This window comes from Macrobrachium rosenbergii, chromosome 14 (assembly GCF_040412425.1).
Source record: "Macrobrachium rosenbergii isolate ZJJX-2024 chromosome 14, ASM4041242v1, whole genome shotgun sequence".
NCBI lineage: Eukaryota > Metazoa > Arthropoda > Malacostraca > Decapoda > Palaemonidae > Macrobrachium > Macrobrachium rosenbergii.
In genome coordinates, this window is record NC_089754.1 from 24,679,102 (window position 1) to 24,695,277 (window position 16,176).

Consider the following 16,176-nt stretch of genomic DNA (forward strand, 5'->3'; position numbering starts at 1 on the left):
GCATTTATTTACTATATGCATCATAGTTTGCTCATGCATTTGACTTTGTATTACTGTTCTCGCATCTTTAATATGTAAAGAATTTTAGTAACTGTGCGCTTCGAATGCACTCTGGAATAAAAATGCATTTTTTCAGCCGTACAGTTCCCAAATCCTGGAGGTCTTTTGAGTACGAAGTGTTCTTTTAAGCGTCCCAGATACTCAGAGTATTTTTTTACATATTTCCGAAACCTACTCACCTCATAACCACACAATATTTTCAAAATCTTGTTTATATATATATATATATATATATATATATATATATATATATATATATATATATATATATATATATATATATATATATATATATATGTCTATATATTTATGTATATATGTGTGTATATATATATATTTATATATATATACGTATATATATATATATATATATATATATATATATATATATATATATATATATATATATATATATATATATATATATTTTCATTTGATATTCTCGAAAAAGATGGAAAAAATGTCCTTATATCGATGAGGCTTAGGTATAAATACATTTTTATATATGTCCACCTCCATCGTGTAGCCTGATTTTCTGATCTACTACTTCTAATGGTATGATTCTTATAACTTTTCATTCAGATAATAGTATTCCAAAGTTTCCATGTTCCATTTAATCCCTAGTCCATCTCATCGCCTTGGATTTGAGAAAAACGTTTTTGGAGAGAGAAGCATCTCCAGACATTTATTTCTTTATTCTTTGGGTCTCTTCTGCGCTCATGTTTTTTCACACCTTCTCTCGCGCAGAAACACTTTTGGTTTAAGCCCATCTCATAACTTTTATGTTTTGTATCCCTTATGCATTTAGGTTTCATAGATCTCCTCGTATTTGCATTTTGTAGTCTGCGTCTACCCATCTGTTACTCAAAACCGTGTCCTTCATTACTGTAGCTTTTTCTGTAACCTGCAATATCATGTCAAACAGTATTCCTCCAAATCTGAACAAGCGTAGAGCGATGCATATAAGAATTCAACTATCTGTTAATCTTTTTTGTCTATTCCTTCTAGAATATTCTGCCCTTGCTCTAACATATTTATGTTTTCTTCTTGTCCTAACACTTAATTATATATGTGGAATTTTCAGCTTCTAGCCATCCTTGAGATTACGTTAAGGTTTTAGCATCTACACCCGCCCAGCATTTTCTGCTTTAATATTCCATTATGTTTTGATCCATATCTCCTTTCATAATCATGATCATTTCCCGCACGACAGTTCATCCGCTTTTTAATACAGTTGAAGAAAAGAGAAAAACTATCTAAATTGACGAGATGTTGATTTTCCTCAGGGTGTCTTCCAGACCCACAAGGCTTTGTTCAAATGCAACGGTGGACTTGGTCATCCTGGACAGTTTGTTTACATACGAGACGATCGTAAGGAGCAAGAATACTTTGGACTATGTGAGGTGGAAGTTTTTGCCTTCAGAGGTAAGAAAAAAATATCCAAGGGAGGATAAGCGTTATAGGAAATCGATATGAACTGATAGTATAAGACAAAAGAATAAAATTGCATACTTTTAAAAGAAATATTTAGTTCTATTTTTAAACCTATCACTGACTTTTTGTGTTCAGAAAAATTCCTATGAAACTTATTTTGTTCTATACTTTATTATTTTTTTTTCAGGTATACATTTCCCTTTAGTAACCAATAATTACTGACAAGCCGGTAAAACAGTACATGATAAATCATAGATTTATATAGTTTTCACTGGCCATACCTATTATTTTTATTTACAGAGTTTCAGCTAACTAAAAGCCTTTCTTATTGAAATTAGGGTTTTATTTTTCTCTCAACATTTATAAGAAATCGGGCTGCAGGGGCTTAGCTAGCAAAATTCATTTCCATTGTCGTCACATTCATACATATTTATTTTGACTACAGAACGGATACCTTGTGGAGAACCCGAAGTACCTGTTGAGGGTGAAGCCGAAAGGCAGGGCGAGAACAAAGCCTTGTACTCCTGTAGAACGGGTTTCAGGCTTGAGGGTGACCAGATTCTCACATGTTCTTCTAAGGGCAAGTGGGAAGGGCAGACGCCGAGATGTACTGGTAAGATTCTTGCCTATCAAGTATAGGATGCGAATTTTGAATTGTTCAGGCATGACTGATTCAAAGCAGAGCAATCTTAAACCTGGAAGCTTTTCCTACAAACACTGCTTATGAGGAAATAATATCCTCAGAAGAAAACATTTCCAAAATGGAAATAGAATTTTAGAATGTAAGAATATGATCGTTTACGTAGAGGCTTTTTAGTAATTTTGAATTGACAAATTTTCAGAGGCACAGTGTCCACCGCCTGATCATGTAACCCACGGCTTTATTGAAGTAGACAATCATCGTGGTGTATATGGATATGGTACAGTGGCCACTTACAGCTGTAACCCCGGGTATTACCTAAAAGGGAACAATACGCGCACTTGTGATCACACAGGACGCTGGACTAATGAATCGCCATTCTGTCAAGGTGAGTGGAATAAATAGATAGTTAATTGTGTAAAGTTTTAAGACACGTATGAAACTCATAGTAAAGTAAGTTCATTACGTGTGATTCCTAATAAACCATTCGTTAATAATCAGTTGCCTAGCGTGATAGAAATCAATAGTGCACAGTTGTTTGTTCATCAAATAAGCTTACTAACATGTAACATTGCAGAGCCAAAGTATAAAGTATCCGACAGCATAGTCTGTGTATCACTTTTAACAACAGTAGTCATTTAATCATGTATCACATTCTCGTTCTGCAGCTGTTACATGTGGCCCTCCTCCCATCTTCCCTCATGCGCGTCATACACTTCTCAATGGCTCTACCCACTGGAACGGGATTGCTGTATACACCTGCAATGATGGTTATAGGCTACATAGTGGTAAGGAAGCTGAAGATCGTAGAGTAGAAGTCTGTTTGCCTGTATATAAATCTGTGTATGGTATTTGATTTTTCCTACAAACTGTCTAAAGACCCATTTAACAATATCTCCGTGAAATATCAAAATTGTATGAGAAATATGATTTGTAGAATACAAATCTTATTTGTAGAGCCAGTTACTCTGTTGCTTGGAGGGTATACTATTCAGTCATTATCATCGTTATCAAAGTCTTGTATTGACTGCCATTAATGTACAATATCTTTTACACCTTCTTAAATTGTGGCTTTTGATCATTGTATATGATGCAGTCCCAGAAAATAGCCAGTATAATTTTGGGAATAATTAATTTCCAGAGTGAATTTAAGGATTCTAACAAAACATAGATTGTGTAACAAATGGAGCTTATTCAATGTACTGTTTCAGATACAGGAGATACTGTGACCAGCTGTATGGACATAGGTACATGGCAGGTTATAAATGTTTCATGTATACCAATTGAGTCTTCAGTACCGTCTTCAGGAGCCCGAAGAGGTGATGGAAGATCTTTGAATTTTGACTTGGAAGCTGTTCCCTCTTCTGAACCAGAAGGAACGCAAGGACTTGTTGTGGCCCTTGCCGTAGTAGCTGGTCTTCTTACTGCTGCAATGTTGGTAGTAGGAGCCTTGTTAGCCAGAAGGCATATTCTTTCTGGTCCTGGGTCGTTGAGATCTTTAATTAGATCAACACCTACCAAAGAAGCTACTTTATATGGTGCCATGATTGGTCCACATCCAGATGTTACAACTGTAGGTAATACTTCTGTACCTGGTAACCGTGGTAACAATGGGCTACTTCCTGAAGAGGGCCAGCGCTCGTCTATGTATCAACAAAATTTGTTAGCTCAGTTACCCATGAGGCCAGCAGCAGATCAACAGAGCATTAGCAGTAGTCATATTACTTCACTTACTGGGTCTGAGCTTGACGATGACCCCAATTATGCCCAAATACCTGGACACGATCCTCCATACGAACGAGTTCGCTGTAGATCAGAACATAGTTATGAAACCCTACGCAAGAAGAGTCTTGTACTTGATCTTGAGAGTGAGACAGGAAGTGTGAAAAATTTAAGTGATAAAGATAGTGTTGGATATGAATCTGTAAAAGATGAAAAAAATAAAGAATCAGGGTATGAAATAGTAAAAGAAAGGAACCATGAATATGAAACTGTAAAAGACAAAGATGTAGGTTATGAAACTGTTAAAGATAAGGACGCTGGATATGAAACTGTGAAAGACTCACCAGATCATGGTTACGAGACAGTGCGAGAACCTGGGAGACATCATGGCTATGAAACCCTGAAACCACGCCCACCACCTCCAAGATCAGAATCGGCTGAAATTACAGTAACTTCAGACGCAGAGGATGCTGTGCCTGATATTTTGCAAAACCTATCGACCAGCAATTCTCCAACGCCAGAAGTCCCTCCAGAGGTTTTGGCACTGTATGCTCGAGTTGATAAAACTAAAAAACGCCGTCGAAACGATAATGAAGACGATGCTGCAACACCTCGTAGCAGCGAAGAGAATTCTTCAGGTGCAGCAAAAGCAGCATCACCCCACCAGCACCACCACCTCTTTCTCCTGTTAATCCACCCATCGGTAATGGCAGTTGTTCCACAAATATCTGTGATGCTGCCACAGAAGTGAATGATGGGCAAGGTGGTGTGCATGTTGCTCGTGACATCATTCGCAGATTCAATAAACTGAACAGTGATGAAGAAGTTCCTTGCCCCCGTAGCAGACAAGGTAGCATCACGAGTGAAACCGGCACTCTGCGTCCACTTCCTCCATTACCAAGGGAAAGTAATTCATCGTCACCTCCCCCTCCACCATAAACATTTTAAATACTCGTTTTGCACTGCTTTGAAATTACCTTGATCTTCCTCAGTCTTAAACTTCCCTACCTATTTAGTGTTTTGGTTTCTGTGTTCTTTGGATACCTAAGTATCTATCCTGATGTACTAGTGTGGAAAAAACATTAGCTAGTTGCAGATGACAGTTTGTGCAAATGAAAAAAAAAACATTTTTTCTGTATAATACTGTATATAGAAATAATCTGAATGTGTTGTATAATTGGTTTTATTTTGAATATTCAGGGTGAATGATATCACTGTCCTCATTCAATATGAGTGATTTTATCTTCTGTATGTAGAAAAAATCTGTACCATGGTTTTTATTTTCAACAATATTCAAGAGCAAACGCTGCAATGTGGAAAAATGGAACTACTCATGCATTTGGAAATACATGTTATGTAAAAGATCAGAGCGTATGTTAATAAACTCAATCTTCTTAGTCATTAAACTTTTCTCTCGTAGAACATTGCAAGTCATTTTGATTTTCATGATTTTTGTGGTAACTGTTTTGGAAGTCAGATTATGTTAGCGCTTGCTTAACATAAACCGTGGATATGACGATCTCCCATTATTAAGGCATCAAGTTTAAGTTTGCTAGACAGCCACTATCCAGTGATAATGAGGCCTTATTAGAAGTTTTGGCTGACCAGCTCATTACAGAGACCTCTAGGCCAATCTAAAAAAAAAAAAAATTCACCATTTTTCATTCACTAAAAGCATCTTTTTAGAACTTTTCAAGAAAAATCCAAATTACCACATAACATGAACGGTAGTAAAAGCAGTACATTTGTACTGTATCTTGAATCCATATTTCTTATCAGTACATTTTCTGGTTGTCACAGATGATACACATGACATTAGAAAAGATATATATATTTTTTTTATCAGAGGAGGATTGTTATTTATCAGAGTTGAGGAAATGATCTTACATAATTTGATTTTTTGTCATATGCAGTTACTGATAAAAATTATTTTACAAAATGCTGATGCCATTTTTTGTAATATATTTAACCAAAGATGTTCATAGTGTTTAAATTCAGATTGCTCTTGTAACTACAGAATTGTATTTTTGATGCCATTATTCGTTATTATATCTCTTAATAATACAGTACTGAATGTTAGCCAAGTGTCATTGAAAATTCAGTACACTCACTTCATTTCGAAAAGTTTTCTGCATAAAGTCACTCTTCCTATTTAAGAATCTTCTCCAGAAAAAAACTCTTGAAATCTTGTGTTTTCTATAATGGGAAGAATGAGCAGTAAGTGAGAATAAATGTTTGTAATGTGGCAGAACAACTGACATTGTGCAATTTATTCAACTGAAGCAATTTCCTGTGCATTTGATATGTAGAGGTTAAATAACGCTGAATAGAAGAATGGTGTTAGAATTATTGATGCTCATTAAACGCTAGCAATAAAACTTTTTACGACTTGAAAGTGGTACAGTGCAGTATATTTTCAAAACTTGTAAAGCCAGGACGAGTTGTCATGGGCAACATTGTATTATCTGAAACTTAAAAACTGTATGAGTATTATTTGAAACTTAGAATCTGTATGGTAAGCTTGGACTTATTTAATAATAATAATACTATAACATCAGTACAATACAATTTTTGTAATTCATTGTTCCTTTAGGTCTTAATTTCTATAAGACTACAACGTAATTTATTCTGAAACGCTAATCAGATGTGTGGACTGCAGATTGACACTAACAATTTTCATTTATTATAATATCCAGGCACTGATTAGTATCATCAGTCAAGTTATGCTGTATTTATCTGGTGACCTTGATAATTTGCTGCCATTAACTGACTTAAAATTTTTCTGTTTCTGTCATTAACAATTCATATTTGTATTATATTGCACTTTTCATATTTCCCTTAAGGTTACTGTAATGCATCGCTAGAATATTCCTAACTAACGTGAAGCCAAGTGGTTATGATCTTAGGTTTTCATTTACTCTTAATTTAAACTGTAATACTTGTGATTACACGACTCTATACGTTTCTGGTAGTAGTGTGCATAAGAGCTCTTAATAAGCCAGCTTTATGATATAATGACAGTCTAGTCACATACAATTACTTCAATTTCAAAGGAAACCAAAATCTGATCTTTTATTTCTCTGCATTCAAAATAATCTTATTTTCCTACGCCTGTAACAATAAAACCATATTTGGCGTGACTAACTGACAAATTGAAATCCTGAAACCTATGTTTGGGATGTTTTGCAGGCTATATTTTTACATTTTTAATAGATGTTATCTGTCATACGTTTCTGTGGGACCAAATCATTACAAAAATTTCAGAAGGTATGACAAATGTGGTTCATCACTTGTGAATAATGTATAATAATTCATGTATAAAGTATTTGACTGAGTTTTGTGTTTGCAACCAATAAATGCAGCACCTGTATTCAGTGAAATGTGAATATTATATATATATATATATATATATATATATATATATATATATATATATATATATATATATGTATATATATATATATATATATATATATATATATATATATATATATATATATATATATATATATATGTATGTATATGAACTTACAATAAAACAATATTTCCCTAAATAACTTTTTGTCATTACCCTTTATGCAAGATTAGTTTATATATACTGCTAAGCTGGTGCAGGAACTTCAGCCTCATGTTACTGTTTTATATAATTCGATTTATAGGGAGTATACTGATACACAGTTCCTTCGTAGTAGTTATTTTTGAATGATATACAATATGGCGTGCATTACTCTTCTCCAAACCAACCCCATTTCCCTCATTACGGGAAAACAATCGCAAATATTGAGGCACAGAATTTAGATTTGGGTAGTAAATGTAGTCGCAATCGAAATCAGGCCAGATATCAAGTGTGTTGTCCCGGGCACTTACAAATTATACTGAAATTGAAAAAAAAAAAGTACCCAACACACCAACAGTCAGTCAGTTTACAGTCACCAGTGTTAAATGGCTGAGGAAAACCGTAAGTGCGCCGGAGTTAGAAAGTTATAAGCAATTAGGCCTATATATCTGAAAAGTACTAATCGTATAGGGTACTGTGAAAATAAATAAAAACCATGATAAACTGCAGTAAGCTGTTGCTTCGGAAAAACAAAGAATATGAGAAGACAACAGAAAAATTGCTGTCAAGAATATGCCATTAAAAGCAAGAAGAAGAGCGAGTCGGCGAGAGTAAACAAACAAACTGTCATAATTGGATGACGCAAAGCTCTATCATAAAGTCTTCGTGCGTCTACAATACCTTAAGTATAGATTACTTACTTAGAAAATGCTCAATGTGCACCGTGATTATCATAGAACTCAAGAACAGGCTTGACAGATACAGAAAACTGCACAAATAAGAACATCGGAGATTATTCTACGTTAGGATGCGGTAGTTCGATCGCGAACCTTGTAAGTGGTCATGAACTGTCAGAGTTTAAAAACATTCATAATTTATCTTCATATCCATGACGGTCATCAATAGCCTTCATGGTCCCAGCACCGGATCATGCGGCCGAAATTTCACATAACTATTGCTATATCTAGCGTAGACCCACCTATGTAGTCCTACAATAATATACTTTAGGCCTACAATAATATACTTTAGGCCGATGACTCTTCGACAGAATAACACCCAAGTTAGTTCTGTAATATCTTAGATCCTAGCCAAACACATGAACCGTATATTTTTCTGGCTGGTTATTTTATGTGGTAGGCATCGCTATGTTATGTAAACTATTTTTTATTATTTCCTTTCCCCCCATATATCTAACAATTTGATGTGTCATAGTGGGAAACGGATTTTGATGGGTAGAAAAAAAAATGCGGAATGCACCATTCTGATAGGTAGGTAAAGCATAAGTCACTAACATAATGTGTCGAAAAAATTCATAGCTAGTTCACACATCAACTGTACAATCACAGCATGAAAATGTAGCAAGGACAGCCCTAACCTAACCTACATAGTTCTGAGTCATTCCCTACTAAGGGTCAACCTTTTTCGGTAAAATTGAAGACTGCTACCATGGCCTGGTTCCTGACAGTTGCCGACCAGGGTATTTACTGCCTTTTGTTTATGTTTTTAGTATTACCATGTTTTTTTCTATGTTTATGTCTGTTGTTAACAGTTATGATATTTTCTGTCTTTTATGTATGCTTTTACATTGGTCCCCATAGAGCTGGTACTGAACACTGGTGCCCAATTTGCACATAAGCTAGTATTTACCGAACCTAGAGGGCCATGGTAGTGGTCTTCAGTTTTACTCCTTCATCAACACCTAGCCTGATCTACAGTACCACAAAAGTCATGATGAAATACAGGGATATATCCTAACCTAACCTAAACTAGGGCTTTGGGTCTTTACTTTGCTGAATCCTGCTTGAACCAACCGTCACTTAACCTGATCTGAAGCACCATAAAAAGTCAATGAAATACGAAGATACACCCTAATACAGTATAACCAGTTTAGGGTGTTGGGTCGTTACCTTTCCTCCTTCCTTGGGGTTAGGATATTGTAACCTGACCTAACCAGAATGAATTAGTAAAGTAAAATAAAGAAAGTCATATTAACCTAACCTTGTACATTATGTCCTAATTGGCAAGGAGGCCACTCCATGTTTCCCCCCTTGGCATTGCACAAAGCACATTCTTTACCAATTGGAAGATACACTGGTAGAAAGCACATATTTCACTCTTGTCTCATCTCCAGTCCTAGTGATGGACTCTTTAAGCCAGTGTTCATTTTGTGAAGAGGAGTAATTACTCAGTAGCAGGGATTACCTGACCCTCAGATGGATAGTTATTTTACATTAGCTTGAATATAAAATACCACACAAGCTCTCAAGTGACATGTGTTACACACAAGGCAGCCATTGTTGAACTGAAGAAATTGCTGGGAAAACTGGAAGGGGGTAGAAAATATCTTTGTACCCTAGCAAAAGAATTTTTATGAAGTTTTAATTGGTTTAAAAGGGTAGATAAGTATTACATATCAGAAAAACTAAAAAGCTCCCATAAGTTCTCTAGAAAAGTGCATGCACGAAAAGCATGTATCTCCTTCCAGTGTCCAGGAACTTGGTATGTAATACCATCAAAAACAGGACAGAAAATGAGTCAAGCCTCCATATTTAACAGTAAATACATTACTTGTTCACCTGGTCCAAATTTCTGTATAGAAAAAGTGCCAATATGAGCATCATGGCATGGGCTGGGAATTAAAGTATCATAGCATAACCTGATTTAGTAGGACTGTAATAGAGTAATTTTTCTTTTGACACACTCCTCTTTTTGCATTTGCTCATCTTCTTTTGTAAACTAGACCTAGGCCTTTGCATTTTTTACCATAATCCTGTCATCAGTGCAACTTCAAATTGGATCAGCTTTTGCACTGAAGGATACTCTAAAGATTCAAGATTTGTATATCTAGAAGCTAAGTTTACTTTGAAAATTAATTTTTTCTGCTCAAGAACATGTCGATTAAATTCAGTTGTAAAGTCAGTTAAAGAATAAGTTGTCAGTATATAAAAAAGAACAAAATATTTATTGCTATTAAGTATTGTGGTTGAAGTGTGTTAAAAATGCCAGCCAAGGAGGCAAGTAGCTAATTTTTTCCTTGTCCAAAAGCTTGGCTGATTTTAAGAGGAATCTATCCAAGACAGTCTCATAGTTTGGCAGAAGCCAACCATGTTCATTGCAATTGCAGCCAATGGTATTTTATGGGATGTTTACATACCACTAGATGGTGATGGAGATCCTTCTTGTTGTGCCTGTATTCATCAATTTCTTTGGTGAACTTCAAGTACAGTTAATGCAATGGTGAAGAGGTTCAGTGAGAAGCATGCATTGTAGCAGCATCATCCATCAATCTTTCAGTTTTATTGGGCAAGAACATGTCTCCCTTCTGTGCTCCAGGAAGATCTTTTGAAAATATACTCCTCAGTCTAGATGATTCAGTTTTCTTGCCTTTAGGTACACTGTGGGAATCCTCACATGATACTCCATTAATAACTATAATAAAAGTATAGATAAAGATTTCTAGAAGTACTATCTCAATTCTGGTAACTGTACATTGTAAGATGTACCCTTTAGACAAGATCAGTGCTCATAAGAGCAATGTATGTTCCTTGTTTATCAGGTAGATTTTCTCCATGCTGAATTATGGCTAAAACAGCAGGTCATTTATAGAGTGGAGATAAGCTGGTTGGAAGGCAGATCTTTAGGTTGCTGCTTCAGCACTGCCTTTTCTCATTTATTGCCACTAATTATACATTGTCTAGTTAGAGTATATAGGAGACAGAACTTCAGTACTGCCCTTTTTCTTATATTGCCACCATTTATGCACTGTTCAGTTAGACTGTTTTAGGGGCAGGTCTTCAGCTAGAGATTTCATGTGGTGCAGTTTGAAGGCTTAACTGAGATAAGGTACTTGAGGAGAGCTCACCTGACAAAATCTTGGGGGTGCAGATATCTTTTTATTCTCCCCTTTAGATTTTATCTTTGAAGTTCTGGGAGCTTGCATTTTTGAAAGGACCTTAGGCCTACCATCACACAGATGATAATGAGGGTCTTCAGTGTCATCTTTCAGTCAGTCACTGACAGGAACTTCTGCTGCCCTTCTTATCATAGCTCTACATTTGTCTTTGATGAAGTCATTCATGTCAGCAACTGCTTCAGATTGTGCTACATCTCTTATGGTCAAAGATTTATGTCCACTGATACACCTTTGAATAATCCCCCACCAAATTCTAATCCTTTTTCACATTAGCATGCAAGTTGCACTTTCTTCGTGACCTTTTCTCCTTAAGGTCATGGAAATTTTGCAGTTAAGATTTTATCCTGTAGTATCTAGCGAAACTATATGAAAATGTTGATGATACATACTTTTTTTAAAATATTAAGCAAAAGAAGAATTAGACAAAGTGAAACCCAATGGTAACAATAAAGACAATAATTCTGCATTTTAGATTATTCTTTTTAATGTCTATTGCCTGTTGTACCAAGATGTGAAGATCTTATACACTTCATAATCCTCAATGCCATTTTTCAGCTCTTAACACATGTAGCCTAATATATAAAGTCAGTGTAGTGAATGAGCATAGTTTGAAGAGAGACTTTGGATATGGTTATGTTTATAGTATGTGGTTGCAACCAAGGCTAGGTTGTACTTAATTATTACCGTGTTGTATTAATTAGCTTTATGTATGTGAATATTGTACTATACTTAAAACTGATCATTGTAGTTATATGTAATTTCCATTCTATCCTAATATATTGTGTATTTGTCTTCTTTCAGATTCAATACCCAATGGCTACAAGTGATGAAGATCATGTTCCTGTCCGTGATGGACATAGCCTCCACCCTCGGCATAGTAAGAGTTCCACATGATTTTTAAAAGACAAGACTTCTGTTGAAAGCTGCTTTGTAAATTTGGGATTTTGCTTTTCAAATGATCATTACTTATGTGTAAAAATTATTCAGTTTATTTCCATGTATTGTTTTATTACTGAAGAGTTAGATTTTCAAAAAATACATTATTAGTATTTTCCTTAGATAACAAGCAAATACTTCTTTTCATCTTTGGTATCTGTATGTGATAATAAGTTAAAGCATAACTTCCCTAAAAATATTTTAGCTTTCAAACTACAGTGCACTGTAGTTGCTCTTTAAGGTGAACATGGGACAGCATATGGTTCAAGATTTCTACCTTGCGAACTCTCTCTTTTAAGTCTTCAAGACTGAGTGATAATCAGTCAGGAACTTAAGTGCTTCCCTATCAATTGTCACTCATTCTTGTGATAGTTCTCAGTGCATTTTAGTTCATCTTGGTGGGTGATCAGTATTCTTTTGAAGTATCTTTTTAATTTCTTAGTTATAGTATGTTCAAGTTTTGTCTTGAAAATCATATTTGAATATTTAGCTTGCGCTGCTTAATTTGTCCCTTCAGATATGCTGTAATACTGTACATCGTGAAGAATTCTTATCAAATTTATTGTCAGCCAAATAGTGTATAAAATATTGTAATATTGCATGATATAAAATCTCATGAAATTTTTTATACTTGCAGCTGCGCCAGAAGAAATGTATTGGCTGAGTCACATGAACCAGGAAGAATTGAGAGAGAAATATGTAAAGTTGAAAGATGATTTCTTCACAATCAAGAATTTTTCATGTAGACAAGAAGACAAAATAAAAAAGTATGCACAGTATTGCACATTTGTTTTGTATTGTTGTGTGTTTAGTGCAGCTAGTAGCATATGTTGCTCAGTAATAATTGATTCTATGTAATGAAAATTACAGAACAAGTGAAAAGATGCAAAGTATTTAGGAAACAAGCACGATTATCCCTGCCTTACGAATTTTATTTACATAAGCTATTTCAAGGGTAGCTTTAGGCTGAATTTTTGGTTTGGTTTTATTTAAAAGCACTTTATTTTGTGCTTATATGCTGTAATGGTACAGAGTTTCAACCACTGTCTTGTGAGTGTGGCAATTTAGTATGAAGAGATGGATGACTAAGAATTTAACTAGTTTTTCATTTTTGTGTGAGATACATATCCAGTAAGATATACCTTCTAACTTTTTATCCTCCATTATTTTCTTTTGCTTTTCATTCATCTGTCAGTTTTCCCTTTTCTTTATGGCCATGGTTTTTTCTGTCTGTCCTCTGTTTACCCACTTTTATATTTTGCTTGGAAGTATTCATAATCTGGCTTTCCTACCATCTCTCAGTCAAATTATCTTTCTCTCTGCAAATGCTACTTGTTTGCTCATAGTTTTTCTACAACTCCTCAGATAATTTCAGTACAGTTGACCTGTCACTCAGCATTCTTTAAAACCCATGCTTTTGCCTGTCATTTAAGCGCATACTGTCCACAGGGTACCTGAGTTTCTTGAAAATAGGAAAAGTTGAAGAATCCTATGGCATTTCCCCTTGGTTCTGAAGAAATTTGTAAAAATGATTCCTTTATTTTGCCATATTTTTGTCTCATCTTGGCCCCTCCAGCTATTATCCTGTTATTTGCATCTCTACTAACTTGATATTTTGTCATTTGAGATGGTCAGGTATAATACCCCATTAGCCATTCTTCTATTTTATTATTTCATTTGTCGGTAGACTTGTGTCCATCTTTATATCAGAAGAATATTGGCTCAGAGCCAAGCCTTTAAAGATGACTGGCAAATCACAAGAAGCTACCCATTGTTCCACAAAAATACTGAGGTTGCTTAGCAGGTAATTTCTCTGATTCATGGGTGGTGGTATTGTTGGGTGCAGAATAGTAAGATTAATACATGTCCATTATGAAGGTCTTATAACTAAGCAGTGCATGTTTCTGAGTCAAATTTTAAGTGTAGTGCTGCTTTCAAAACTTAACAATATCTTCCTCTGAGGCATCCAAAAGTGTTTGAAGGGTGAGAGACCATGTTGTAGTTTGAGCTAGAATAGCCAATCAGAAACCTTCAGATAAGCAAGGCCTCATGAACTTCTCAACAACTTCCAAAAGCCATCACTACTACTGGCTGCTGTTTCTGATACCAAATAGTGGTGGCTTAATCAGCCCCAAACATAGGCTGAAACATGACTTGACAGTCTTTCATATGCTGACATTCTATGTGTAGGGCCCAAGCTTGTCTTTTAAGCTGGTGATGGCATTCAGTGTTTTTTTTGGGGGAAAGGTCATACACAGCATGAAAACGTATAGATCCACCCTCTCTCCAGCTTTTCCAGGGTCATATGCTAGGTGTGAAGATGTACCACTTTCCTTGCCCTCTTGGCAAGTTATTGCGCCATCAAAGCAGACACATGAAAAAGAGCTTAGGAAAGCATAGGGCTATGCCATAAAAGCTGACATTTCCCTTATTGTTAAAACAGTCTACATGAAGATTTTAAGGTGGTTGATAGGTACAGTAACCTGTAAGGCAAGGCTGAGATCACTTCAGTTTGTCTGTGGCTCATCCCACCAATTAGGAAATCTTGCAAACAGTCAAATTTATGTAAGCTATAGATGCCTAGAATGTACAGAGCATTAGTGAGTTTAGATTGTTTGGAGGCACACCAAAAACCACGATGGCTTGGAAAAGAATTGTTTTATATTGTACATTTTGTAGCTGGTGTTTTGGATAGCAGAGGGGTTACTTTAAACTACTGTTTTGTAAGGCCACATGTTTAAATTAAAACAAATTGTATGTTGTATTTAAGTTTCTCCTTCCTTCCTTCAAATTTAGTATAGATGTAGAGGTATCCTTTTGAGATCATGATGAGAAATTGGTATCCCTCATCATCTGGAAGAACAAGGCAATTTTGTTCTTGGTAAATTCTTTGTTAATTTATCACACCTACCTGAGTGATAGGCTGTAGCAAGGCATTGGTTTGTACATGTGAAACAAAAAAAATTGTATTTTTTTTACCTTTTTTGATAAAATGCAGTATTTATCTCCTCAATTTTTAATAGGACACCTAAGCCGTAGATACTTGTGATAAAAGTTAAAATTTAATACTGCCATTTCAGGCTTCAAACAAAGCTAAGGAAATTGATAGCTGATAGAAAGAAAGATGGTGGTGCTTCAGAGTCAACAGCTTTACGAATACAAAAACTTGAGCATCAGGAGATCATCGATACTCAGCAGCAGTCTATTAGAGAATTGAAATTAAAGAATGAACATCTGGAGGTAAGTATCTTTAGCTTTTTGTATTGGCTGAAGGATTTGTGATATAGAGGTGAATTAATCTTGTAAGAATGGATAGCCTAGTTAAGTGCATCATTTCAATGCATGTGGAATACAACCTTTATATTCCCTTCAGCATCATTGAGAGTGTGTGAAAGAGAGAGGATATGCTTGAAAAACTGTTTGTTTCTTAACATCATCAATTACATATTTCTTGGCGCCATTAGTTATAGTGTATATGTATGTATTAATCACATTGTAGGTGGAAGTGCTGAGTTGCTAAATATCCCTAGAGTGTTATGTACTTGCTTAATTGAGGAGAGAACTTGGTGACTGGTATGAGTTAGGAACCAATGTTCTGATAACTCAGAGGGTTGTTCAATGTAAGGAATAACTGATAGTTCTTAAAATTATCCTCAATATGAGTTGAAGCGTTGGATAGCCCAAATGACCCAGTAAGAGGAACTATTGTTCTTAATCCTTCAGGGATGGACTAATCATGCATACCCCTAGACTGGGCAAACTTTAAGGATGGCCAATATAAGAAAAAAAAAAATGTCAATGAAAAGCGGAAGATATGCAAATGCACATGGTGTAAGAAAAAAATTCTAAAAAATTTTCCCTGACTATTTATAACCCCGTGTGGGGCGTCTTTTACAAAACAAGTAAATTTTACCA

At 35.3% G+C, this 16,176-nt stretch overlaps 2 protein-coding genes across 3 annotated transcripts in view; both read left to right on the forward strand.

The window, feature by feature from the left end:
* Window positions 1–4,937, forward strand: part of LOC136845797 (uncharacterized) — a 150,549-nt gene extending 145,612 nt beyond the window's left edge. Inside the window, 6 exon segments of the mRNA XM_067116135.1 lie at window positions 1,347–1,485; window positions 1,940–2,107; window positions 2,337–2,522; window positions 2,803–2,922; window positions 3,346–4,481; window positions 4,484–4,937. Of these exon segments, the coding sequence (XP_066972236.1) occupies window positions 1,347–1,485; window positions 1,940–2,107; window positions 2,337–2,522; window positions 2,803–2,922; window positions 3,346–4,481; window positions 4,484–4,795 (2,061 nt within the window). The 3' untranslated portion in view covers window positions 4,796–4,937.
* A 3,067-nt stretch (window positions 4,938–8,004) lies between these two features.
* LOC136845798 (protein fantom-like) overlaps window positions 8,005–16,176 on the forward strand; it is a 54,235-nt gene continuing 46,063 nt past the window's right edge. Inside the window, exons 1-4 of one of the 2 annotated variants that reach the window (XM_067116136.1) lie at window positions 8,005–8,245; window positions 12,127–12,202; window positions 12,899–13,028; window positions 15,342–15,501. In XM_067116136.1, the coding sequence (XP_066972237.1) occupies window positions 12,139–12,202; window positions 12,899–13,028; window positions 15,342–15,501 (354 nt within the window). In that variant the 5' untranslated portion in view covers window positions 8,005–8,245; window positions 12,127–12,138. The remainder of the gene's footprint in view (window positions 8,246–12,126; window positions 12,203–12,898; window positions 13,029–15,341; window positions 15,502–16,176) is intronic. The other variant, XM_067116137.1, reaches the window with a different exon arrangement.